The following is a 27,087-nucleotide window of genomic DNA, read 5'->3' on the forward strand; positions in this document are numbered from 1 at the left end:
CTAGGCCCCCGCGCGCAGGCAGTGGCGCACACGCCACCCGCGCCCCTGCCTGCCGGGGGCGGCCGGGGACTCCCTGGAAGCTGGAGAATGCGGCGAGGGGCTTCCCGACTCTGCCCTGGGGGCGTAGGGGAGGGAGGGAAGGCAGGTGCCTGGCGCGCTCACCTGCTAGGTGCAGGAGCGAGCTAGCGGTCCCTGGCTTGTGGCGGCCGCGGTGGGACCCACCTTACGGCTGGCTCTTCGGGGAGGTGGTGGCCAGAGAAGCGGGCGGGGCAGAGAAGGCCACCTGCAGGTGTTGGTTCTGCAGAAAAGCCCAGAAACCGACTCAGGCCTCCCCTTTGGCTTTAAAAGCTGGTTTTCAAGTGTTTTAGCCTTCACTTAATGACAGACTTCCCCCGCCCCTCCTTGATGGGGTGTTACTGGCCAGGCACCCGCTGCTTCCTATTGCAGCCCCAAGGTTATGGCTGGGTGGCTCTTGGAGGTGCGGGAGGACGCCTGGGTGGCCTGGGCTTTCATGCCCAGGCAGCGCCGGGTGATGGGCTCTTCCTTCCCTTGTCTGCCCAACAGGAGGGCTGGGTGGTCATGACAAGGTCGTGGTCCCTGGCCTACCCACCTTGAGCCTGTCATCCCTGGTCTGCACCCCCTCCTTCCACTCCAGCAAGAAGCAGGTATGGCGGGTGGATTGCCTGCCCCCAGCTCTCTGGGGGAGGGGAAGCTGGTTAGATGTAGGCAGGTTGTGCAGGCAGGGCGCTGGGGTGGTCTGTGCTTGGGGAGAAAGGTGCAGGGGCGCACCTGGAAGGCAGAGCAACCCCAGCCTGAGGTCCCCGGAGGGACACTTCTTGGCCAGGCAGCCCGGGGAGCTGTGCCCTTGGCAGAGGTGTGAGGGCCCCTGCTGGCTTCCTTGTGGTCTGTGTCCAGTCCCTCCTCTGTGTCTGTCCACACTCCTTTCTCCGTGCCCTGGGCACCCGTTCCTCTCCTAGGCTCATCTGGGTCCTGCAGCGATGCCCTTGGCTCCTTCCAGGCACGTGCTCTCAGCTTCCATGCCAGGGACTCTGGGGAGGGGGCTCCTCCAGACCACCCACCCGGGGAGGTGGCTCTGAGGGTCAGAGCTGCGATTCTAACCTGGGCTTTCGCCTGTGTGCTGGGGCGGGGGGATCTCTGCCTCTGATCTGACTCATGCCAGCACTTCCTTCTCGGGTTGTGAGGCCCAGGAAGAGCCTGGGCGGGTGTCCCTGAAGGCAGGGGACATTTGTTAGGTTCCTGAACTTGAAGAGGCCACCTTCCACACTGAGCTCAGTTTCTCGGGCTGCGGAACAGTCATGATGCCCACTTCCCGAGTAGTTTTAAGGGAGACAGGGTGTGTCTTAGAGGCTGTGGAATGAGGCACGGCAGGGTCAGGTGGCGGGAAGGGTGCCTGGGGCCTCTGCCGAGGGTGGCTGTGGGCTGGGGCCTCAGGCACTTACCTGTGTGTGGGTTTGGGGCCTTAATTACCTGCTCCCTAATTACAGAAATAAGGCGTACTCTTGGGAGGGAGAGGACTGAGGAGGGGAGAAAACCAGGGGCGGTGGTCCTCCGAACATGCTCCCCCTAGCTGGACCCCAAACAGGCAACATCCGTGTTTGCAGGCAGCCCTAACAAAGTACGCTGACCGGGCGGTGCAGACGACAGTTTGTTCGCTCTTGGTTCCGGAAGTCCAAGATCAAGGTGTCAGCAAGGCTGTGTCCTCCTGAGACATCTGTCTCTCCGTGGCGTGTAGATGGCTGTCTTCCCTTGGTCCCTCCATGTGCGTCTGTGTCCTGGTCTCTCCTCGTAAGGACACCAGCCGGATGTCACCAGGGCCACCCTGCTGACCTCGTTTTACCTTAGTTAGCTCTGTAAAGATCCCGCTTCTAAACACAGCCACGTTCTGAGGTGCTGGGGGCCAGGGTGTCAGCAGAGGGATTTGGGGAACACAGTTCAGCTCATAACAAGAACAAATTCTGGAAATTTCTTAGTTCTCTCTCTCCGTAACGACTTAGTATTTCCTCGAGAAGAGTCCAGATTCCTCATCAGTCTGCAAATGCTTGCCAAGGCCGGCCGCTTTGCTCTGGTGGGATCGACCTGGAAGTCCCGCAGGGTGCTCCGTAGGGTCCCACACTGGCGTTCCGCTGCCCGCCCGCCCCCCACATCTGCGCCCCGCTGGAGCAGGGAGAGGTGGGGTGGCCTGAGCACCGACCTCAGACCGGCGCTGGTGCGGGATGGCCGAGGTTGGACGGAGCCCGGAACAGCCGAGGCGCCGCACACTTGCAGACTCCAGCAGGGAGTCCGCGACGCCCGGAGCTGTGCTCAGACGGGGGTAGATTCTTGATTCCGGCCAACGCCGTGCAGCTGGAGTCAGGTGGGCTGGCTCCACGGTGCCCGACCGTGCTCACGGGCAGAGAACTTGCAGAGGGTGGCAGCAGGTGGGCTCTGGCTGGCTCCATGGACTTGGAGAGACTGGAGAAGCCCCTGTGGGGACTGACGCGGTCGGCGTCCCTTTGTCCCGGACTTCTGGCTCAGGGACCGGGCCCTGCCTGCTGAACCTCTCCAAGCCTCATGAGTGATGGTGCGAGGCTCCCAGGGCACCGCCTGGACGGAGCGCGGCCCACGGTGCCCGCACGGCGAGGGCCCCTTCCTGGGGAGCTCCCGCTGCTCCGGGGTGAGGGTGGTGTGAGCCTGCGAGTCCCGGGCGTCACGGGCCATGGCCCCCAGCCTGCGTTTAGCCGGGTCCCCGGAGCACACCGTGGGCGGTCCATGGGCAGCCACCCTCCCCAGGCTGAGAAAAGTGTACAGAAGAGGAAGGGGCAGAACCTTGACCCTGGTTTTGGATTAGTTTCCAGACTTGAGTCCAAAGTATGTTTTAGTGACCAGTGACAGAGGAGGTAAGAGCCCGGGCTCCTGGACTCCGTGACCCCATCCATGGAGGGAGGGCTGCCAGGTCAAGGTCACACAGACCAGGGATGAGTCTGGGCTGCCTCCCTGTGCGGGGCTGGGCCTTCCCCTTCCTCTGGCCTTTCGTTCTAGGGTTGGGAAAGAGAAGGGAAGGATGCAGTGGGGGGAGATGAGGTGCAGCCCATCTCCGGCCACCCCCCACCCTGGACGCTGCTGGGATCGCCTCCTCTTGGAAGCTGGAAACTTAACAATTCTCGGGGCCGGGAGGTCCAGTCCCTTGCAGCCCTGCTTCGTCCGTGTGTGTTCATCTGTTCGGCGACTCCGTGTCTGTGTGTCCCCTCGGGGAGGGGAGACCCTAGGGACCCCAGGCAGCCCCGCAGCCCGCTTCTGTGCCACTGTGGGGCAGGCCCACAGGCCCCAAGGCGGAGGGTGGTGCCTGCGTGTCCTGGGGTCGCTCTCCATCCCGCTTGGAGCCGCAGAGATTTACTCTCTCGCCGTGGCAGGGCCCGGAAGTCAGTCAGGGTGTTGGTGGGGCCACGCGCCCTCTGAAGGGTCGCAGGAAGGACCTTGCCTCAGACACATGTGATCTCTGTCCGGGGAGGGGGTGTCCCTGGAGAGTCACAGTGGGGTGGGGGAGCCCTGAAGGGTCCCCGTGGCCGGGAGACACAAAATTCCTGAATTCCAGCAGCTTTGAGAGTCTGACTTGGGCCGTCCCTCAGAACCCATTTACACAGCACGTCGCTGCAGAGCCGGGAAGGCAGGGCCCAGGGGGGTCCTGGGGGGTCCTGGAGGGTCCTGGGGAGGTGGCCGCATGCAGGACCCGCTGCAGAGCCTGGCCTCGTTCTCGGACTCTCCGGGCCCATCTGTGCAGGAGCAGACCTAGGACATCTACACTGGTCAGTGGAGAGTCTGCTTTTTTTTTACAGGGACGCCTTTGCCACAGTGGCCTGTGGCTCAGGCATCCCTCAGGAGGAGGCTGGTGGGCAGCGGGGTGCGTTGCGAGGCCGCTGGCCCGGAATGTGGATGGAGACCACTGCCTGCCAAGTGACACTGGCTGGGGCAGCTGGGGCAGAGGGACGGCGGGCTCCACCGCTAAGCTGCAGGGCTGCAGCCCCTGGCACCTCCGGGCCTCCTAGAGAGGCGTGATGGGTGGGGGGAGGGGGCTGTTTCTTCCCAGCCTGTCACTTTTAAGAGCCCCTGGAGCCTCAAGGGGGCCTTGCTCAGAGGAAGCGCTTTCCATTCTTTCCTTAGCAGTCCGGGGTAGAAAGGGCCTTTCTGCACGTAACTGCATTTAGAATGTACTGGAAGAATGTCACCCTGCCCTTTAAAAGATATGAACTTTGCCTGAACATCTCTCCTGGGGACATATGTTGGCAAACAGCAGAAGGGAGCTGGCATCAAACAGTGCCCGTCCCTCCTGCCTGGTGTGGACGTTCAGGGCCTTGGAGGTGGAGCACAGGGCTTGGAACCCTCCCGAGGCTCCTCTGGACTTTCCCTGTGCTCTGGGATGCACACATCTGCTCGCCTCCCTCCCCGCACTCCTGACGGGTCCGTCCCCGGGGGTGGTCCAGTCCTGGGACACAGGTGTTGCTTTTGCTTTTTTGCAAGAAGGCCCAGAATTGCTTGATTTCTTGATTTCCTAGTTTTCTTTTTTTGGTTTGGGACTGGGGTTTCTGTTGTTCCTTTGTTTTTCTTTTTTTTTTTTTTAATGTTTATTTAGAGAGACAGAGAAAGCGAGCAGGGGAGGGGCAGAGAAAAAGGAAGACAGAATCCTAAGCAAGAGCCCGACGCAGGGCTTGAACCCATGAACTGTGAGATCATGACCTGAGTCAAAGTCAGACGCTTAACCGGCTGAGCCCCCCAGGCGCCCCCTCTGTTCCCTGTGCCCATCATGGAGAAAGCAGGAACTTACTTGGTCCTGTTCTCCAACCTTTCCCTCACGGCGTGCGTGCATGTGCGGGTGTGGGTGTTGTGTGTCGTTGCTTGAGCGGGGCCCTGTCCTCTGCTGAAGGGCTCCTCTCGGGGCCTGGGGTGGGACTGTGCCCTCTGGATGGGTGAGGGTGCATCTGTGAGCAGGGGGCTTGCGGGACTCGGGGGCCATTGGCTCTGTGCTCTTTGGCTCACGGGCTTGGTCACCCTCTGCCCGTACCTGCGTGGAGCTTTTGAAATAGAACCGGCCAGTTCTGCTCATAGAGTGTTCTGGAAGAGTGACACCAAAGAACAGAACAAATGGAGTTTCTCAAGGAGAGAGGAAGCAGGCGTGGGGCCCCGGGCCACATGGTCGAATCCTGCAGCAGGCTGGGGGGGGGGGCAGTGCATTGTTTCCCATGTATGCCCAGGTGCATACCTGGCATGAGACCCCCTTCTCCCAGGACTCTGCAGGGCAGGACCCCCCCCTGCTAGTTCGTGGCCCCTGGGGGGCGCCTGGAAGTTGGGGAGTGGGCTGTGCCAGGAACAGGGCCAGGGTCACGGGGCCAGGGCGGTGACGGCCGAGGCAGGGGTGCACATGTGGGCCAAGCTGGCCTTGAGCTGGAGGCGGGCTGCAGGCTGCTGCGGGGAGGTGGGTCTGTTTCCAGCAGAAGTTGCTGTTGGGAGTCAGGGAACAGCGGACGGGGGGTGGAGTTGACTGGTCCCAGGCAGGGGGCAGGACACTGAGCACTGCGCCCGGAGGATGCCAGCAGTCACGTGATGCGCTTGCGGCCTCTTTCTTAATCCTGATTTCCCGTGGAGGCAGCTAACGGTCTTGCAGAACAAGCCGGGGTGAGGGTTCTTGAAGACCGGGATCTCTCCCCCAGAGGAGCCCGGGGGGTCGGGGCAGGTTGGGGAGCTGCGCTGGAAACGTCCAGAACTTCCCCTCTCCTGCTGTTCTGAGCTCCCTGCAGCCCGGCAAGGGCGGACGGCACGTGCACTGCTGGTTGACGACTGTGTCTCGCTGGCTGTCAGCGGAGTGGGCTGACGCTTGCGTCAGAGAGGGGGATCTGGCCTCGGAGAGCATGCGTCACCGGCACAGGGCCCCTCCCCTCCTCCGGGAAAGGCCACTCGTCTGCGAGGGCCAGAAGACGGCAGCCACCGAGCCAGAGTGCCTGCAGGCGTCCCTGCCATCCTGGTCCCCGCTTGCTCTTGGTGGCTGAAGCGCTGATTGAGCATCTGAAAGATCCCTCCCCCCACAGTCCCTGCAGGTGTCCCACGCACCCCCTCCCTCTTCCTGCACAGAGAGGCCTGGGAGCTGCCAGCCATTTCCAAGTTGCCTCTCCCCCCCCTCCCCCCGCTCCTCCCGGCAGCCTGCTCACTGCACACGCCTGCACCCCCATCCCCTGGCAGGTCGAGGGGCCGCCCCCACCGGCGGCGTGTCCAGGCCGGGACCTTGTCAGGAGAGCCTCCGGTTTGGGCTGGCTGTGAGCCTCCTGAGTCCCTCGAACCCGGGACCCTTGCCTCCTCGGCTTGCTGTCCTTCCGTGACCGTGGGGCAGCCGGGTTTTCCTTGCGGACGCACGGGGGCCCGCTGGGGACAGGGGTGTGCTCTGTCGTGGGGCTCCTGGGCCCAGGCTCCCGGTTTCCTCTGAAATGGGAGAGCACTTGCTAGCGGTGCCCAGGGCCGGGGCTGGGGCCACGCCAGCCTTCGTGCAGGGTGCGCGGGGCTCACCCAAAACCCCACCGAGACCCGGTGCCGCAGCAGAGCCCGAGAACACAAGGTTTTCAGCAAGGTCTCGATAGTCTGCACTCAGGAGAGTTGCTCACGGGCATAGAGGTTTTGAGGAGTCAGGAACTGGCCGGCAGCTCTGGAATGGTGCGACACGCAGTCCAGGGGTCCATCTGGGGGCCCGGGGGGCTGCGGAGAATGGAGAGTCACGGGGATGGGAGTGAGGACCACTAAACACGCCCGCACAGAGGTGGAAGGCACCGTGAGGCCGGTGGCCGCCGCCCGTCGGGAGGGGACCCTGCCCGTGCGTGTGGCAGAGAGCGGGTGGAGCTGGCGGTCTGCCTCTGTGGCGAGGCCCTGCCGTCCTCCTGGGCCGAACGTCCTTTCTCCTTCTCCTCTTCTTCTTAAAGCACCTTTGGCATCTCTCACCCGGTGCTGCTGCTGCGCTGGGAGATGTTTAAAAGGCGACCCGGGCGTGGGGGAGGCCGATTCCCGCGTGTGCGCCGTTTCCGTGGTGACCGCACGCTTCCCGCGTGGGCGGAAGAGGCTGCACCGTGGCCTCCAGTGTGTGGGATTCCGCCGGAGCCGTGGGTGGCGAGGGCGGCGCTGACAGTGAGGCATGGGGCGTCCCCGGGCTGGCGGGGCGGGGCCAGCGGGCGGACTCGTCTCCCACGCGTGTGCATGTTCAGTGACAGCGTCACGGCTCCAGGTGAGCCGGTCTTGCACACGGCACCGCTCCGCACACGCCGAGTCCTTCCCTCACTGAGTGCGGGCTCTGCCTTCCGGTCTCAGCCCGGATGCCTGCTTCTAACGGACACCTGTAATGAGTGGACTCAGCCAGGCAGTGTCCCTTGTGCCACGGATGGTCATCGTGGGGAAGCCCCCACCTCCAGGGAGCCACCGCACTCGGATGCGGTTGTGCAGGGTGAGCGAGGGCTCCAGGGTTCACTGTAGAACAACATATTGTCACCCACGGGCACACACAGACAGCCAGTCCTGTCCGGGAAGTTAGCGCCACACGAGGAGGTCATGTCCGTGCGACACGGGGCTTCTCTCCCATGTAACGTGACTTGTGTGCAGCCTGCCCCGGGATGGGGATCCGGACGTGTGCCGCACACCGAGCAGGAGGGGAGCGTGGTTGGGGAGAGCCCGGCTGCCTGTGCTGTGTGCCAGGTCCACGGGGTCCTGGACCAAGGAGCAGTCTGTGTCCGGCTCCCTCGGGGGGAGGGGAAGACGAGCTGTGTCCAGCCAGGGTCCAGTCCAGAAATGGGGACCAGAGCGGTTCTTTCCACAGGGAGTTCGTTAGGTGTCATCCAGGTGCCGGTGTCCCCGCTTTCTGTAACCTCAACCAGCCACTTCGCTTTTACGCAAGACTTTCCTTAGCGCCTGTTGTGCTAACGGAGAAAACCGTTTTCATACTAACGCCTGTCCTTGCAAAGTGGAGCAGCGTGAACTTCTGGGGAGCAAGGGGTGCGCTGTCTTGGCTTAGGCGAGGTTGGCTTGCAAGCACAGGAAGGAGGGTCGGAGCCACGCACTCGAGGAGGCACCTGCGGGGAGCCCCCCCCCCCCAGGGCACCTGCCTTAGCAGGGGTGTGGCCAGCAGAGAACTGGGAGGCGTGCTGGGTCTCTAGGGGGCGTGGAGGGCGTTAGAGCAGAGCCTCCAGGTGCCCCCTGGCTGGGCAGCGGGTCCGCGCCTGTGCAGTGGAGTGCCCACAGCGGTGCGTGCCCAAGTCGGGAGCCACGCCGGCTGCTCCCGGGAAGGCGGGGCCCGAGGCCGAGCTGGCTCTCATTCAGGAGCCCGAAATAGGGACTCCGTTCTCGGGTCGGTTTGCCAGCTTCAAAGGACTAATAATTACCTATACATCCAGCAGCAACGGAGCGCAGTATTTTGGCAGGGTTTTCCAGATTTGTGTCATGGTTGCTTCAAATCTGTTTCTTTAGCCGTGATTAGAATTCTGAGGGACTTGAAGCGGCGCAGGCTGAATCTGGGAACAAGAGGCCCTGCGCCAGGCGGGCAGATTTGCAAAGGGCCAGTTTTCACTGTTCAGTTTAATACGACTGGCGATTTTTGTTTATTTCTCGAAAATTGGATGATACCCACTTAATGGTTTTGGAGAGACTTGTTAGACGTCAATCACGAGTGGATAGCACAGCGAACCACAGGAGGGGAGCCCGCCAGGGGGCTACGGCCAGTGAGAGCAGCGCCCACCTCCCACCCCCAGCTGCTGGAGACAGCCGCTCCTGACTGCCACCCGCACTTCTGCCTGTCTCTGAGTGGTCAGGGGAGACCTCTGAGGGAGGTCAGTGGTGTTCCAGTGAGTAGGGGGAGGTTGGGAAGCCCCTGGTGTGCAGGACACAGAGGGACGGCCGGGGACCGGTGCGCTCGTTGCCCTCGGTCTCTGCTCTCTGTCTCCCTCCCCCACCCCAACTCACCGCCTCTCCCCATCCCTTCCACTGTCTCCTACTCCGCCACAGTCCACGGGGCACTGGCCCAGCCCCTCTGTGGGAACTGAGGTTTTAGTGTCCCCGTTTCCCGCGGAGCGTCTGTTTCTGGGCCCCCAGTGTCTGTCAGGTGTCTCTCCCACGGGGCCCCTCTCCAGTCCTCAGGGGCCAGGGTCATAAAAAGCTCCTTTGTTCTTTCTCATTTTTCTGGGGCTGCGGAGGAAGAGGGTCCAAAGGTTAGTGAGTCCAAAGGTCAGTGGGCCTCTGGGAGCCTGACACTCTATGGTCTGCGGGGTGTTAACAGCCTGCAGCCTCCCTGCCCTGGTGTCAACCCACCCCTGCACCAGCAGCCTCGCTCTGCCCTCCTGCACCTGCCCTGCACCCCAGGGCCCCTGTCTTGGCCCTTCTGCTGGGGCTCCTGACGTCCCACGGCGTCTGGGTGGCTCACGTGGCCGGGGCCCGCGGGTGGCCTCAGCTGTGGATGTGAACTGAGACCTGGTGGGGAAGGGGAGGGGTCGGAGGGAAGACAGAGCGCCCACTGCAGCAGCTGGGGGCCGGGCCTGGGGTCTGGAGCAGGGCACCAGGCAGACAGATCCCGGACAAATGGGGTGGGCACGTCCAATCAACAGAAACCCATCGGGTCCTGTCCCCACGAGCACTGAGGAACAGGGTCAGGTCCTCCCGGAGGCCATCAGAGAGGGCAGCAGTGGCTGGCATGTGCGACGGCACAGCCACGGTGGGGCCAGGGGTCAGCGTGGGGCAGGGTGTCGGGGGGCTGGGAGCATGAGGGGCGGGGAGGAGAGACGGACCTTCCGGGCTGACGGGCCGGCCCCGCCATGGCCTCGCACAGGTGCTGGCTGGTGGCATGGGCCTGGCGGCAACCCCAGAGGGAGCAGCGTGTGGGGACAGGAGGACCATGCTTCCCTAGGAAGGGGTGACACTGAAACCCTGATGGGCCGTGGCGGGGGTGCCGGCACGTTCTGGGTTTCCCTGCAGGCTGGTCCCTGCAGGTGACGTGATTCTCCTGGGCCGGCCTGGGGTCAGTTCAATCCTGAGTCCCAGCGGGGGGCAGAGCCAGAAGCTCTGATCGGGAAGGCGTGGCCTCTCCCCCAGTGGTGGGGGCCGTGGGACAGCCCAACCCCCAGCAGGGGAGGAATCCAGGTCACACACCTCTTTTGACACGGTCTCACGCGGCTCCAGAGTCAAGGCTGGCCACGAGCCCGCTTGGGCCCGAGCGTCCCGAGGACAGGTGGTAGTTGGAGCCCACGTGTGAGCCCGGCCTCCCGGTGTGCCATTCACACAGGGGCCGGTGACACAGAAGGAAGACTGAGTGATGTCTCCCCGCATGAGGTCCCCGAGGTCCCGACCCGGTCTCTCATTGGGGGCTGCCTGGTTCCCACACGTCTGGAGGACGCGGCCGGGCCCTGGCACGCGCTTCACGCTGCATCGGCTCTGGTTTGCTCCTGGGTTCGGGCCTCGCCTTTCGGTGGGTGCGGCTCCTGGCTTTCCCAGCACCCCGAGCGCCGGAGGCCTGTGGGCGGCCCTGGGCAGCTTTCCTCAGCCCCGCGGCAGACGCCCTGGGAGACGGCGAGGAGACCAGGCAGCAGGGCCTGGGCCTGGGTCTGCCTGCAGTGATGCCAGCCAGGGCCAGCCCGGAAGGACGGGTGGGAGAGGACAGTGGGGCCCGGCGGGGACCCAGGGTTAGGGCAGGACGCGAAGGCTGAGGGAGGGGCGGGGACGGGTCCTGACGCCCGCCGCCTCTGACGGCCACGGGGCGTGAGAAGGACCCCGCCGTGAATGTGGCTTGTCTCCCGGTGGCTCTGCAGTGCTCCCTCGGTCACGTCGCCTGCGTGAATCGCCCCTGGGAGAAAACAGGGAAGATGAGCCGAGGGAAAGGTCCCCTGGGCTTTGCCGGCCCACAGGCACACCGCCGTCCACGCCGGCTTGTGTAGACATCTGGGCCTTTTGATTTCACTTTTAATTTCTTTTTAATGTGTATTTATTTTGAAAGAGCGAGCATGTGAGCGGGGACAGGGGCAGAGAGAGAGAGAGAATCCCAAGCAGGCTCTGTGCTGTCAGCACAAAGCCTGACTCGGGGCTCGGCCCCACCAACAGTGAGATCACGACCTGAGCCGAAATCCGGAGTCTGACACTTAACTGGCTGAGCGGCCCCTGAGCTGCCTCGGTTGTAAGTTTCCTCCCCCTTGGTTGACAAGGGGGCTCCTACTCTTTATAAACTCGAGCCCTGACTTGCTGGCACCTGGAACTCGTCAGCAGTCCCACGAGCCCAGGCGTGGCGCCCCCTAGTGGTCAGTGGGTGGGGCTGTGCTGGAGGCTTGGGAGCCGGGCTCCGGGGGAGGGGCTGACGGCTGTGCCCTCCAGTGGGGAGCCCCTTGACCTTGCCTCCCCAGAGGGGTCGGGGCATCAAACCCACGTCCTGGAAACAAAGACGGCCCCACAGCTGTTTCAGCGTCTGAACAGCTGGACACCTCGCTGTCTTGCACTTTCAAGCATTTCTGCCTGGTGGGATTTCCAGAAGCGAGTTCCCTCGCGGGGAGGCTCACCTCTCCGGGCTGCTCACTGCCGACACACTTCCAGACGTGCACGGCACTGAAGTGTAGGTGTTGAGCCCCACTCGGGGAGGCGCTCCCGCCGCCCCCGGGGGCCCCGCTCTCTCACACCTGCCCCTTCTCTGTCTTGCAGGTTTTGGGATTTGAGATTGACGCGTTGAACTCCGTCCAGTTTTCAAACCACACAGGTAAGGCATCAGCCTCAGCATCACTGTAGAGCTGGGTGTGGGCACGAGCGAGGCCCAGAGAGATCTGGGGGCCCCACCCCTCGTCGGAAGGTCAGGAGGGGCCGGGTTGGCCTGTCCGGTGTGGATGCCGTTCAAGCCTCAGCTGGGCTGCGCAAGGCAGGGACCTGGGGCCGGTCGCTGAGCCTCTCGGCCCCTTGGGCTCCTCTGAAACAAGGACAGGATCCTAGCCGCGCCCTCTTCCCAGGGGCGTGACCCCGCAGACTGCCTGGGGACACGTGGTGGATCCTGAGTTTCTCTGTTACAAACCTGCGCCTCGGGAGCCCATGTGTCCTGTGCATCGGCACAGAGGGACCCCGAGGATTCTGCACGGAGGCCTTGAAGCAGAACCGCCGATCCAAGGGCTGCGAGGTCATGGTCCCCAGAAAGGCTTCCCAGCCTGCTCCCCACAGCCCCGGCTCCACGGCCCTGGCGGGGGGCCCTGCCCTGCGGCCCCGGGTGCCGGAGCAGCAGGGGAAGGAGGCTACTCCCTTCCTGGAGACGTCCCAAGTCACCTCTTCTGAAGTTCCTCTGAACCCGGACGGAAGCTCCGGGCACAGAACGTCCTGGAAGCACCTGGCAGTGTGCCGGCAGGGTACTGGGTGGGCGCCCCAGCCCGTGCCCTTGGGGCAGGTTGCTGTAACTCTCCTGGTGTGGCTCTTCTCAAAAGGGATGGGGTGTCGTAAGCCATAAGTCAAGAGGAGGAATGGCGTCCGGGATTCGGAAGGAAGCCTGCGGGTCTCACTGACAGCCCGTCCCTGGTTCGCTTTGCCTGGCGTCCGGGTCCTGTGGTTTGGGGACGCCTCCAAAAAGCTTAAGTCGACTCAGTGAACTTCCCTGAATCCCACGTGGTCTGTTGGCCATTTCAGCACCTTCCTTTCTGTCTGTTTAAGTCACTGAGCCAAACTGGCACCGAACGCTGGGATTCAGTTCCTCGTGCAGCATTAGTGCAGTCTCGACACAGACCTGGCGCAGAAGCTCCTACTGCCCTTGGCCCGGACCCTGGGGGAGGGGAGGGGGCTTCCCGGGCCGAAGGGGCCCATGGACTGGCCGTCCTGAGGGGTCCAAGCCTGAGAGGGACGCGTGGAGACCGGACCCCAGAGTGCTTGGAGTCCCCGCCGCTGTGGGGTGTGGTCGGGGCCAGAGGAGGGATGCAGCCTTGCCCCTGGGCTTCCTGGCAGGGCCCCCACATGCTGTGTGGCGCCGGCCTGGCGAGGGGCACCCCCCGGGGTCTGGGAGTGGCTCGGAGCACCTCATACTTGGACGCACGGGGCCGTCTGTGCAGCCTGATCCGGAATCTCATGGGTCCAGTCCTGGACTTTGCACCCAGAAGTACTTGGGCATTTTTTTGTTTTTTGTTTTTAACTCTGCTAAAGTTTTTTTTTTTTTTTCTGTTCGTTTTTTTGTAGGATTTTGGGGGGCGGTGCGGCGAGAGAGAGCATGTGAATGTGCAGGGGAGGGGGAGAGTGAGAATCCCAAGCAGGCTCCATGTTCACCTCAGAGCCCAGTGCGGGGCTCGATCCCATTGACCCAGGGATCGAGACCTGAGCCAAAACCGAGTTGGGCGCTTAACGGACTGAGCCCCCCAGGCGCCCCCCAAAAGTAATCCTTTCCTTAAATAACGTCTCTGCTCTGATATCTATGAGCCGTGGACGTAAGTCACCTGGGTAGGTGGACCGCTCGGTGGTGTCGAGTGCACCGCAGGCACCCTCACTGCCCCAGCACAAGCCGCAGGACCCGCCTGCCCCTCACGCGGGCCCCTCTCCCGGCCGCGGGGCCGCTGTCCCGCTGCCTCCTGTCTGTGGGTGTGCCTGCTCTGCAGGCTTCCCCCACAGAATCCGAAGACAGGAGACCCATGGCGCCGTGCCCCCCGTGCGCCTCCGTGTGGCGGCAGGTGCCCGCGCTGCGCCTCCCCAAGGCTGGACGGCCCTGCCCACCTCGTGGGCACGCTGCGTCTCGCTCGTGTGTCCCTCTATTGATGGGCACGGTCTGCGGGTTGTGGCTGTCCCAGGTTGCGGCTGTGAGCGTCTGTCTGCACGTATTTCTGGGGGCCGTTTCTCCATCTCCCCAGACAGACACACCCAGAAGCACAGCCGCTCGGGCTGGGGGTAACTGACCACGGGAGCGGCCGCCAGCCTGTTTCCCACGGGGGCCGTGCTGTCGCGTCCCAGCCGGCAGGCAGGAGGCCCCTCCTCCTCGTGTGCTCATCGGCGCATGTCCAGCCATCCCGGGGGGTGGGAAGGGGGGTCCGTTAGAAACCGAAATTCAGCCGAGCAACCTGGAAGACCAGGCTTAGTTAAATGACTCGTGAATCAGACGGCATCCCATCTGGAAAGTGGCAGGGACTCCACCGAAATGAAGGGGAAAAAAGGTCTTTAAAGAGAGAGAGAGCGTTAAAAAAAAACAAAAGAAGAAAGGAATTTGTTAGCAGGGAGTAAATGCCTTGGGTGTAGGCAGGGTTGCCCGTCTAAGGGGCCAGAGCGGGTCCATCCATGGTTTCCCAGTGTGGCCGGGAAACCCCACCTTGACTGGCTGAAGGCTCCACTCCAGGCTGGAAAGTGCTCCAGGCTCGGTATCAGGTCTTGGTGGCCTGACCTGGGGCCCTAATGTGAGACGCCCCTTTTGGGGTCTGTTTCCTGTTAATGGAACTCATTAGGGCTTGATTCAGAGATGACCCGTAAGCTCGAGGCCGCAGAGCCTCCGTCCCGGCTGAGCAGGGCGTGTGCCCCGTGCCCGTTACAGGCCAGATGGTAAATAATTGAGGCCTTGTGGCTTCCGTGCCCTCGCAGCGTGCCAGTGGGGGCCGCAGGCGGGCATGGCTGAGCTGCAGCAAAACCTCAGCCTCATTCATGCCCACGGAAAATGGAATTTCATCCAATTTTCCCACGTCACGAAGTCTTGCTGCTCTTTTTGCCCAAACACTGAACGGTGTAAAACCTGGTTCTCGGCTCAGAGCCTGTGCAGTGGGCCAGACGCAGCCACGGGCCCGGTTTGTGGACCCCCTGCTCTGGTCGGTGCCGCTCGGGTTCGTGTGTGGATAAGAACCTCCTGGTGCGGGCCTGTCCCCAACACGGGGACCCACCGGCTGGGCCCGGGCCTGAGAATCTGCACTCCAGACAAACCCCCGGGGGCGTGGGTGCTGCTAATGTCAGAGGCCCCACTGGGGATAGGAAGCGTGGAGGTGAATCACGGAATGTGGGTGTGCTTTGTGGGAGGGACGCTTTGGGAGCTCAGGGGCTCAGGGGCTCATTCCTAGGGCTTAAGGAAGGCCCTGGTGTGCCAGGGTCCCCCTGGACCACCCCCAGATGGGACCGTTTCCCACGGACCTCCCAGGACTCAGGACAAATTGCTATCGCAGCCCGGGGAGAAGGCACATGGGGACAAGCCGGACGCCAGGCGCATGCTCCCGGGCCACCAGGACCAGATTCCCATGGGTCAGATGCAGGGTGTGCCTGGTGTGGCCCCGGCCCCTGCCCGCACGGGCAGGAGCCCTCCTCCGCGGTGGGCTGGTCCCCTAGGAGGCCGGCAGTCTGTGTGCTCACATGCCCAGAGCGAGCGCTTCAGCAGGGGCTCCTGTGAGGGCTGAGGACTCCTGTCGGAGCGTGCTCCTAATTCACATTTGGCTCTTGGCCGCACCTTGACCTGAGGCTGGCCTTGGTGGCGGCCTCAGTCTTGTGGGGCTGGGTTGGCAGGATGTGACCCACTGACCAGGTGCCCAGGGAGCAGTGATGGAGCCGCTCGGCCCGGAGGGGAGGGGGAAGCAGGCACAGGGGAGGCTGGCCGAGCAGCCACCGTGCCCTGGGGTGGGGGGCGCCCTGGGGAGAAGGTGCGCAGCTGTGCGTCCGAGTGACACAGGCTGTGCTTCCCCTGTGCAGAGCCCACCGACCTCGCCGCGCGCTGGGCCGGCTTTGCGGGGGGCTGGCGGTGGGAGGGGGCCCCACGGCCCGGGCAGCAGGAGAGGCGGCGGTGTCTGCAGGGGTCTTTGAGGTGGACGGTGTCAGCGGGCTCTCCGCAGCATCGCACCATCGAGGGTGAGGGAGCGCCTGGGCCGCAGCAACTGTCCTGCCCCGCCCCCCCCCAGGCTACCCACACTGGAAAGGTCAAGTGCTGAACTCAAATGAGCTCCAGGAGCTGTACGAAGGCCTGAAGCTGAATGCCGTGAACAAGTATGACTATGTGCTCACAGGTGAGTGTGCCGGCCGCCGGCTGCTGGCACCTGTGGGCCGCTCAGGTAGGGGTGGGCGGGGGGAGGGGCCCCACCCTGGGCCCCGCCTCCTCCGAGGAGGCACAGGCTGTGCTGCCAAGAATTTGGTGGCACCCTAGTGACGGCCATGCTCCACTAGCATGACCTTGGGTGTCCTGGCCTTGGGATGGACCGCGTTGGGGTTCTGGGGCCCATGTGGGATCGGGGGACAGGCAGGAGGCTGGGAGTGAAACACCCCGGCAAGCAGCTTGCTGCCATTTGGTGCTTTGGCTCATTAGTCAACCTAATGGTAAACGTATTTACTTGTATTTACGTACGTAGTTTAGAAGTAAATGTGCTTATTATCGACAATGGAAATGGGGCGTCTGGGGGCTCAGTCGGTTAAATGTCCGGCTTCGGCTCAGGTCATGATCTCCCAGTTCGTGGGTTCGAGCCCCGTGTCGGGCTCTGTGCTGACAGCTCAGAGCCTGGAGCTGCTTCGGATTCTGTGTCTCCCTCTCTCTCTGCCCCTGCCCAGCTCATGCTCTGTCTCTCTCAAAAATAAATAGATGTAAAAAATATTTTTAAAGAAAACAGAAAAGACAAAAGAAAATATTCTTTGTAAACCTATCACTCATGGCTTCTTCCATTCGTTTAAAACTTGGCACCTGGTGGCTCAGTTGGTTCAGCATCTGACTCTTGATTTCAGCTCAGGTCACGATCTCACGGTTTGTGGGGTTGGGACCCCACAAGGGCTCCATGCTGGGTGTGGGTCTCTCTCTGCTCCTCTACCACTCATGTGCGTATGTGCTCGCTCTCTCTCAAGGTAAAAAAAACTCTAAGATAATAAAATAAAATTTGATGTTTTGTTTGGGAAACGCCCAGTGTCCCCTCGGGGACCCTTTGTCTTATCCCTGGCCACAGGATCTGAGCACTCCCTGCTCTTCTCAAGAGCAGCGTGTTTTTTGTTTTTTAAGGTTGTTTATTTTGAGAGAGAGCATGCGCTCGCTTGTGGGCAAGGGAGGGGCAGAGAGAGAATCAGTCCCAAGCAGGCTCTCTGCTCGGTGCCCAGCCCGAGCCAGGGCTTGATCCCAGGACCGAAAGATCACGGCCGGAGCTGAGATCAGGAGCGGGGCGCTTAGCCGCCCGAGCCCCCCGGGCGCCCCTGCAGCAGGTGGCTTTGCTGGTGCTTTTCCTCCCTGGGCTGCGGTGCGGGCGGAGCCTCCTGACGCAGCGGCCTGCGTCTCCCATGCAGGCTACACGAGAGACAAGTCCTTCCTGGCCTCGGTGGTGGACATCGTGCGGGAGCTGAAGCAGCAGAACTCCAGGCTGGTGTACGGTAGGCGCCGGGCTCTGCCACCTTCTTCGGTGGGCTTGACCCGGGCCCAGGGACGGGGCTCGGCCTGCTTCCCGTCCCGCCTCTCCTGGTCCAGAAGCGCAGAGCTCTGGGAAGGGTTCAGAACGTCCTCACAGTGACCCTGGCAGAGAAGCAGGTTACAAAGGAGCTGTCATCCGCATCCTGTGAGGCCACCCTTGACCCCTGAGAGGCCGGGGTGGACGAGAATGCCCTGGGTGGGGCAAGGGTGGGCACGCCGGCTGGGGCAGAGCTGAGCCGCATGCCAGGCCTGTCTCTGCCCCCGCGGCTGCCGCGCTGGCCCTTCAGGTGTCCTGCAAGCAGATGCCCCCCCAGGCAAGACAGGTGGGACATTTTGGTTACTGTCCCCCTGGGACTCTGCAGGGCCCGGCCACAAGGGACGCTTCCTGCCTCCAGGTGGGAGCCCTCTCCCAGGCGTCCACGCCGGTCCCCGGCCTCACGGCAGGTCCCGCATGACCTGTGGCCTCGCGCACACCGTGGGCTGTGTGAAGGGAACATGCCTGGTGGGGGCGGGAGGGGATGGGGCGCCGGGCCGCACTCTCGAGAAAGGTACGCACGACGGTCGGGTCGGAACCCATCCGAGCCCCTCGGCTCGGCCCGCAGCGCGGAGGCAGGCAGCCGGCGAGGGGCGGAGAGGCCGGGCTTTCCCCACGCGGTCGGCCGTGACAGAAGTCAAGGAGAAGCGTCCTCCTCTTGCGAGGCGCTCCGTTTGCTAGTGGATGCCCTTTGTGTCTCTGCAGTGTGCGACCCGGTGATGGGGGACAAGTGGAACGGCGAAGGCTCCATGGTTAGTGACTTCCGCGCGTCAGTCCAGACCCGGGACGCCGACGGCCCGCGGGCCTGCGCGGCGCACACATGGCGCCTGGCCAGGAAGCGGGCCGGCGCACGAGATTCTGCAAAGGGCCCGAGAGCGCACGACGGGGCCGTACGTCCTGCTCTGTCAGGGGCAGCCCCGGCCGGCTCGGGCGGCGGAGCCTGTGACTCGCTCCTGGGGTCGTGGGTCCAAGGTCCACACTGGGCACAGAGTTTACTGAAAAATAAAATCTCTTAAGGAAAAGAAATAGCCACAGTCTGCAGACAGACATGGCTGCTTTCTAATAAAATTCCACACAGATACTGAAATTTGAGTTTCCTGTAATCGCCACGTGTCACAAATGTCACTTCTCTTTCCTTTTCCCCCATAACCGTGTTAGCGCAGATGGGCCGTAGCTTACCGCCCCTGACGTGGCGCTGGGCGGGTGGTGCCGTCCGTCCGCCGGTGGGACCCGTGGCCAGCAGGGGGGCTCGGCATGTGGGGCACGGAGGGCACTGGCCCCAGCCCGGCCCCAGGACCCCGGAACCGCCGGGTACCAGTGTCTCGTGCCCACGGCGGGGCTCACGGCAGGGCTCCGGCCCCGAGCCTGGACCGCGGGACTCTCAGCGAATGCTTGCGGGTCTCATTCCCTCTGCCGCGCGCATCACTCTGTCCCTGCCGCCCTCTAGTACGTTCCGGAGGACCTTCTTCCAGTCTACAAAGAGAAGGTTGTGCCGGTAGCAGACATCATAACCCCCAACCAGTTCGAGGCTGAGTAAGTAACTTGAAAGCACGGAAGGTTCCAGACCTCCCCACGGGGAGGGCTGTTCCGGACCCAATCAGGCCCTCCTCCCATGTCCTGCTTTGGGGGGGACAGGGGGGCAGGACATTCCGAGTAGAGGGCCGGCCCGGTGCTCTGGCCCGACGACAGCGATGGGAGGTTATTTCCCCCTGACTCCCTGTGGTCGTGCTGACCCCCGGTCGTTCTCCTGGGCAGCACGAGCCTTTGGGGATGGAAAGGGGAGGAGCTAAGGGCACAGGTGGTGACACCAGCCCCAGGATGGGGATCCCATGCCACCTGATGCAGGCAGCCACCTGGTGCTCCAAAACCCACATGGGCGTCAGTCACCCTCACTGGCCACTAGGTGGGGCTGTGTCCTGCTGTCCCTTGCCGCTGTTAAATCTTATCCCCGATGGCCCTCGAGTGCATCGTGGGCCAGCGGGCACCTAGTGAGTTCCTGTGAGGATGGGGGGGGCTCGCCAGGGCCCCGGAGCCCTGGGGATGTTTCCAGCAGGACCCAGAGGAGCAAGGGCTCATCCGTCCCTCCCCTGTCTTCCAGGTTACTTAGTGGCAGAAAGATCCGCAGTCAAGAAGAAGCATTAGCGGTAAGACCTTCTGCGGCCTGGCATGGGGCAGGTGCGGCACTCGTGGTGGGGAGGGGAGGTGGGCACCCCAGGTGGTCAGCCCCTGGCCCCCAGGCAGCCGGCCACAGGGCCTGGGGGACGTGCTGTAAGTTCCGTCTTAGCCGCTGGGCTGGGCACCTGCAGCTTGATGCTGGCCTGGGTCCACTTACCCGCCGCCCGCTCTGCGCACAGCCGCTGTCCCCACGGAGCTTCCCGGAGCATCCGTAACAAGTGCCACAGACAGGGGGCCGAGAGCAACACAAGTATGTTCTGTGTGGCCCTGGTGGCCAGAAGGCCAAGTGCACGGTGTCGGAGGAACCATTCCCGGCCCAGAACCCGTTGCTTGCCAGCCTCCCAGCTCCTGGCCATCATTGGCGCCCTTGGGTTTGTAGACCCGTCACCAGCCTCTGCCTGTGTGTGTCTTCAAGGGACCTCCATGATGTGCGTGTGTGTCTTCATCTTTCCTCACTAAGGACACCAGGCAGGTGGGACCCAGGCCTGTGCAGTGACCTCATCCTAACTCGCTCGGGTCTGCACAGACCGTGTTTCCTTATGAGGAAATAGGAAACGCCCTGAGGTTCAGGGCTTAGGGCCCCAGCGTCTGTCTCTGGGGTCACGGTTGGGCCCACGGCGATCACAGCATTTAGTGAGTGCTTGCTGTATGCCAAGTGCAGCGCTCCTGCACCCTTGTGAGCGGTGTGTCTGCTGGAGAGGCAGCGGGGGCCGGCCTCCACGGGCAGCGGGGGGCCCTCCAGAGGCGCGCTCCACCGTCCCAGCCCGCACACAGACTAGCAGGGTCCAGAGACCACTGGTGGGGTCCACTCAACACCAGTGGGAGTCAGTGTGCATGTCTGGGCACACGTGTGCAAGTGTCTGTGTGCATGCACAGAGGTTTATGGCCAAGAGCTGGCCCACCCCTTGGGGGCTGGCTGGGCACGTCTGGAAGCCACGGGCCCCGCCGACAGGGGTGGGGCAGGAAGCGAGACAGGTGAGGGTTCCTCTTTGAAGCTCTTCGACTTCCCCTGTGGGACTTGTCGCCCACCTGCCATTTGGCCGCAGATGAGTCCTGGGCCACACGCCCCAGCAGGACACCGCACCCCGCCCATGGCGGGGCCTTGTCAGGGCATGCACTCTCTTCACCATCCCGGAAATGAATCCAAGCACCAAGTCTAGTCCCGGCCACACCTGGGGCCAAGGGGCTGTGGGCCTCTGTTTCCCCAATGTGCCCGGGGATGAGGGTGCCCCCTCTCTGCTCTGAGGGTCTGGCTCTGAGCTGGCACAGCAGCCGGGGGCCTCAGAGTCGGGTGACACCGGGGCAGAGAGCAGCGGGGCTGAGGTCAGTGGTGCCCCTCTGCTGCTGCACGCCGCGTGCCCCGAGGACTGTGGGAAATTCCCGCGTGGGGTGGGGGCTGGGCAGGAGGCACGCCCCACGCGTGGGGCAGGGACGTCTCCCACAGCCTGCCCGCCCGGTCGCACGCCCGGCTCTGAGGCCCTTGTGCGAGGAGGGAAGGAAAAGCCACTTACAGAGAGCTTGTCCCTCATTGTCACACGTCCCTCTGGCCTGTCTGCCCTGCAGCCTGCAGGCCCTCGGCTGACAACACCGTGAATGCACTTGGCCTTCTGGCCACCAGGGCCACACAACATACTTGTGTTGCTCTCGGCCGCCTGTCTGCAGCACTTGTTACGGACGCCCCGGGAAGCTCCACGGGGACAGCGGCCGTGGCCCCCCACAGTGATCCACGCAGGGTGGGGTCCCCCCTGCTTCCCGGAGACGAGCACCCCTCTCTGGTGTAGCTGGCGCTCTCCTGAGCCCTGGCTTTGCCCGGCGGGTATTGTGGGCGGACAGGGAGCCTCCAGCCGCTGGCCTGTGCTGGGCACGCGGCGGGAGAGCTTCGCTGAGTGAGCGAGCAAGCGAGCGGCTTTCCAGAGTGGACGGGACGTGGTGGTTTGGGGGTGGGCGTGGGTTTGCCGCCCTGAGCCCGCTGAGAAAGGACCGCCAGCCTGGGGCCTGGTTGGTACCTTCGTCTGGAGTGTGGGGACGGGACGGGCGTGGGGGCCGGCGGGTGTGGGAGCGGGAGGGAATCGGGGCGGCGGCTGCGCACGGGCTGGCAGGGGCAGGCTGGGACCCGGGTGCCGGTCCTCGGGCGCTCGGCCTCCGGCGTCCACCCCATCAGGTTGGGCCCCGTGGACCGGCGTCCTTGTGCTGGTCGGGCCTGACCACTTGGGCGCAAATGGCCGACACGGTCCTGTGCTCCGGCAGGTGATGGACATGCTGCACGCCATGGGCCCCGCCACGGTGGTCATCACCAGCTCCGACCTGCCCTCCCCAAGGGGCAGCGACTACCTGATCGCGCTGGGGAGCCAGAGGATTCGTAAGTCCTGTGCCCGGGCCCCCTCCTGCCTTCTGCCACGGGTCCCCTGAGGCCTCCCTGGCTCTGGATTCAATGGGGGGAAAATCAGGCCTCGCTCAGCAGGCGGTGGGTGTTCTGAATGCCTGTCACCCCCTAAATGCCCTGAGAACAAAACCGAGAGAGGTTCCTGTGAGTCAGGGTGCAGGGGACCTCCCCGCGGTCACCGAGCAGCTCGCCCTCCGTGCCTGGGACACGCCGGCGGCTCCGGGAAAGCGTCTGTCCTACAGGCTCAAGGTCACCTGCACGGCCTGGTCAGAGCCCAGGGTCCGGGGACCCAGGCGTCCACACCTGCTCCTCCCACAGAGCTGGAGGGGGCCTGTGGGGCCTCATTGGTCGGCTGTAGATTTGTGTAGATGTCACCTGGGTTGGCATGTACTGTAGGGCACTGAAGTGACACAGGCGGCCGGGGTCACGCCCACCGTCCCAGAAAGCATGGGGCGCTCTCACCACTCCCTCTGTCTTTGGGAGAGCGTGCCCCCATGCACACCCCTGTTCATGCCCCTTGCGCATGTGTGCACACCCACGCACATGCCCGTTTGTACACCTGTGCACCCCTACGCATGCCCGTGTACACACCCATGCACACCCGTGTACCCCTGTGCATGACCACACTCATACCCCTGTGCACACCCACCCACACCCCTTTGCACACCCATGCACACACCCATTTATACACCTGTGTACCCCTGTGCATGACCATGCACACACCCCTTTGCACACCCACCCACACCCCTTTACACACCCATGCACGTGCCCCCTGTGCACTAAGCTCACCCTCCTCGAGGCTGCGTGCTGGTCCCTGCCGTGCGGTGCTTCTCCCAGGCCACCCTGCCAGGGGCTCCGGGATCTAGGCCCTCCCTTGGGACGGGGCTGCCATCGGTTCTATCCAGTGAGCCCCTGACAGGCGACGCCAGCCCTCCCTGCCTCTGTGCAGGGGCGGGGCAGGGTGGGGAGGAGGGCAGCCGGTCCCCAGACTGAGGGCCCCGTGCGCATGGGCGCTGATCTCCCGCAGGGAACCCCGACGGCTCTGTGGTGACGGAGCGCATCCGCATGGAGATGCACAAGGTGGACGCGGTGTTCGTGGGCACCGGGGACCTCTTCGCCGCCATGCTCCTGGCCTGGACGCACAAGCACCCCAACGATCTCAAGGTGAGGACACCCGCCCTCCCCGCCCCCATCGGGGACCGTCTGGGTTCCGCAGGGGCTCAGACAGGCCACCCGGGTACCGCACGCTGGAACCGGCCTGTGGGCCCGGGGCAGCCCTGAGCCACGGCGGGGGGGGGGGGGGGGGGGGGGGGGGGGGGGGGGGGGGGGGGGGGGGGGGCCTGGGAGGTCGGGAACGAGGAGTGTCTCCCTCGAGGGCGCCGCAGTGGGTGTGTGTCCTGAGAGGCCCTCGCCCCGGTGGGTGGGGCCCTCGGAGGGGACTTGCAGAGAGGCTCAGCACCCTCGGCAGCGTTGAATGTCCGTCCATCCCTCCCTGACGCTCTGCTCTGTCAACGTTCGTGCAGAGATAAAGCCACTCTGTGTGCCCTCTGCTGGGCGAGCGGATCCCTGGCTACCGATTCCACGAGCAGGGTGCGGTCAAGGCCTGGCTGCCGTCTCTAGAACGTGCGTGGGAAGGGCAGCTGTGGGGGGGGGTAGAGAGGGGCCACGGCCCCGTCTGTGCCGGCTCCACTCAGGGAAGGCGCTCCAGCTCGGGATCTGGAAGTGGATGCCCTTGAATCTGCCTGTGCTGGGCCCCCAGGGGCAGGCACACCCCACCGTCCGCTCAGTTAGTGTGTCTGTGAGCTGCAGGGCTGCGCCGGAGCCCTGCCCCTCTTGCCCACAAGGCCCAGGGGCAAGTGCTGGGGCGCGAGGCCCACGTGGGCTGTGTCCTTGCCTGCCCCACCCCCACATCCAGGGACGAGGGGCAGCACAGACCTGCTCTTGCAGTCGGTGGCCGTGGGAGCTTTGCCTGGTACAGGGCACCTTGGCCATCTGGTGCACAGTGGCCACCTTGCTGCTGGGCCGCCTGGGGCCAAACCCGGGTTCAGCACGGCTCCGGCTTGTTCCACTCACTTCCCCAGCTCCTGCTAAGCCCTGAGCCCTTGACTTTGAGGTGCCAGTAAGCAATAACCTTGGCCAACTCTGGGATAGGAACTGTTTTCGATCGATTAAGAGTCTTTAGTTCATTCCAGAAACACTTACTAAGCACTTGCTGCATGGCAGACGGTACCGACAGGTCCCAGAGCCCAGGCCTCCCCCAGAGCACATGGTTAATGCTAGTAGCCGGGTGCCTGCCCAGCTCTCCGGGCATCGTCGGTGGGGAGCATGTGACGGCGAAGCCAGTGCCCTGCCGACTCGGGGCGGAGACAGGGTGTGGGTCCCTGAGGAGTCCCGTCCAGGCCAGGGGCAGCACGGACCACGTGTGTGTGTCTCGCCCGGCAGGCGGCCTGTGAGAAGACCTTATCTGCCATGCACCACGTTCTGCAGCGGACCATCACGTGTGCAAAAGGTACCTCCCAGCCCGGCCCTTGGTGCGGGGGGGGGGGGGTGCGCACCTGCCCTGCTCTGGTGCCGACAGTGGGGACCCGAGGGCCCCTCCGCCTCAGCTGGCCTGTGGAGCTCGTGCCCCGCCTGAGGGCCCTAGAGGTGACACAGACGGTCAGGGCTCAGGTGAAGGAAGGGGGCAGGAAACTGGTGGCTTCTGCCCTGTCCCTGTCACAGCGCTCTGTCTCGTAGCCCAGGCAGAGGGCGGACTGAAGCCCAGCCCGGCGCAGCTGGAGCTGAGGATGGTCCAGAGCAAGAAAGACATCGAGAACCCGGAGATCGTGGTCCAGGCCACGGTGCTGTGAGGGCCGCGCGCCCCGCCTAGCGCACAGCGTCGTGCGTCCATCGTCATCCCTGTGAAAACGTAGCGTCTGCCTTAGAGCCGCGACTGAAACTTGATATTTCTTTTCTTTCGTGAGTGTCCAGCATCAACCGGTCTTAATTGTGAAAACGTGCTGGTCGTGCTTTTTAAAAGTCACGAAGCGATCACAGAAATCTGTAATTCTGGGAACCCGGCTCTCTGTCCCCCAGGGCTCCTGGGCCTCCCGGGAACCCAGCCCCACGGGCACTGCGGCCACCGCACGTCCCATCCGAGCGGGCGAGGGCCGGGGAGCCCTGGAGTCTGCCCGTCCCTGAGAAAGGGTTGGGTTGTAACCCTCTGCGTCTGGGAGAGTTCTGCCAAATGTCTCTGTCGTCCTTGTGACCCCATCCCCTTTGTTCCTGCTTGAGATGCCGTGGGGGAGGGGGAGGGCTGGGAACGGGGTGATGCCAGCCGGCTCAGACACGCCCCGGGGGTGAGTGAGCGCTCGTGAGGCTGGGACAGCCTGTGACATGACCTCTGTGTTCCCTCCGGAGCCTCGCTGGTCTAGGGCACGCTGGGTGAAGTCTGTGTCACCGCCCATGGCTGGGGACAGATGCCTCGTGCCACACAGTCGTGCAGAGACAGGTAGAGGGCATGGGCACCGTTGGCATATTTAACCCCACGGGCCAGTTACCCTGTGTGCTCAGTCCTGCCCTCATGCCCGCCGGAAGCTGGGGTGAACGAGGCCCCCGGAAAGATGGCTACAGCTCCCGCCCCTCCCCCAGGAGACGGTGTTGGTGCATCAGAGGAGGAGCCAGGGCAAGGGCCACGGCACAGGCTGTGACACCAGGCCGGTCATCTACTGCCAGGGCACCTCTGTGACCCCCCTTAATTTTGAGGACTCCCAGGCATGGCTCAAGCAGGGGTGCCCACCTCCATGCCCACCCTGGGGAGAGCAGAGGTTTTCATCTCCCAGGAGCCCATTGCCCGGAGGGAGACAGACCCTGCAGCATGGGGGGAGCAAGGGCAGACCCCCCCACAGAGAGCCCCCCACCCCTGCCCCGTCCCCCAGGCAGGCCCTCTCCTGCAGCCCGCACTTCCCTCTGCGGCAGGGCCAGTGTCCCCCGGACCCAGTGCCACCTCCTGGATGGGGTGGTGGTCACTCTGTCGCAAACTCCCCAAGACAGAAACACCAGCGTCCATGCTGTTTTGTCTGCCCGCCTCCTGAGTGTCCGCGCTCATGCGTTAGTGCCCGGCCGCCCGCACGCAGGCTCGGTGGCTCGCAACTCCCCTCTGCGGCCACGGGTCAAGGGCCTATCATCCCCCGTCGCATTTCCTGGTCCTGAGGGCTAGACTCCGGGGCACAGAGCCTGACCCCGGTGCAGGAGACTCTGGCGGGCAGCCTCCCCAGCAGGGTGAGCATAGGGACCAGGGTCGCCCTGGGCAGCACCTGTCACTGCCAAACAGAGCTGGGGACATGGCCACGCCTCTTCGTAAACCTCGAGAGCAAGCGTGAGACCGGGGAAGGAGCCCGAGCGAGTCTCTCCGCAGTGAGAGGGGGGCGTGGACACGGTGCGGGGCGCAGGGGCCGGCTGTGTGCACGGTGGCCTTCGGAACGCTGTGAGCGCCATCCTCTGTTCTTCAAGTTTCATTTCAGGGGCTCAGCCTCTGTGTTATACCCCGTGGACCTCCTGCCAACCACAGACTTCTGACTGCATCCCGGACGTTCTCACTAGGCTCCTCTGACTGTGAGGCCCCGACCGCTGGGAGGGGTGGGGTTTTGCACCCTCCGCCCCCAGCAGCGGGACCCCTGCGCCCCGAGAGCCCCTCCAGGGTGCGGGGCTCCTGTGGAAACCTGGCCAGCTTCTCCCAGCAAAGCCGCGAGGGTCACGTGCTGCCGCTGAGCCCAGCACCGTGTGGGGCTCCGGGACCCAGGACACGCCGGCCCTGGTTTGTCTGTACTTAGAATCTCCCACTCAGAGGTCGACTGTGGTCACTGGCAGCATCTTTTGTTTTTTGTCTTACATGGGTTGGGTCCAAATTAGAATAAATCTTTGTCTTTACTTTGCATAGCTTAGCCACCCGCAGAGTAATAATCACATGCTGTAACACGAGAACTGCGTCAGTCCTGGTCGCCTGCTTATCCGAGTACAGACTTCAGGACAGTTTTTCAAAGCTTCTGTAGACCTTGAGGATGAATTACAAACTTCTCTCTTTTTAAAGCCATTTTCAAATCATTGCCAAGTCTTGCTAAAGGAATCGTGGTAATCTGCATTATTTTTTAATATACGTCAGCAATGGTAAAAATG

The 27,087-nt window shown here is 63.6% G+C and overlaps 1 protein-coding gene across 1 annotated transcript; it reads left to right on the plus strand.

Moving 5' to 3' along the window:
* Positions 1-548: 548 nt before the first annotated feature.
* On the plus strand, positions 549-27,087 carry PDXK (pyridoxal kinase; the record flags this gene model as incomplete). Its single annotated transcript, XM_029938852.1, has 11 exons — positions 549-665; positions 11,692-11,746; positions 15,864-15,968; positions 17,221-17,304; positions 18,081-18,127; positions 18,823-18,908; positions 19,474-19,519; positions 21,798-21,909; positions 22,961-23,097; positions 24,376-24,442; positions 24,670-27,087. Coding segments are annotated over 11 exons (969 nt in total), but the record flags the coding sequence as incomplete, so codon positions are not given.

This window comes from Suricata suricatta, chromosome 5 (assembly GCF_006229205.1).
Source record: "Suricata suricatta isolate VVHF042 chromosome 5, meerkat_22Aug2017_6uvM2_HiC, whole genome shotgun sequence".
Lineage (NCBI taxonomy): Eukaryota > Metazoa > Chordata > Mammalia > Carnivora > Herpestidae > Suricata > Suricata suricatta.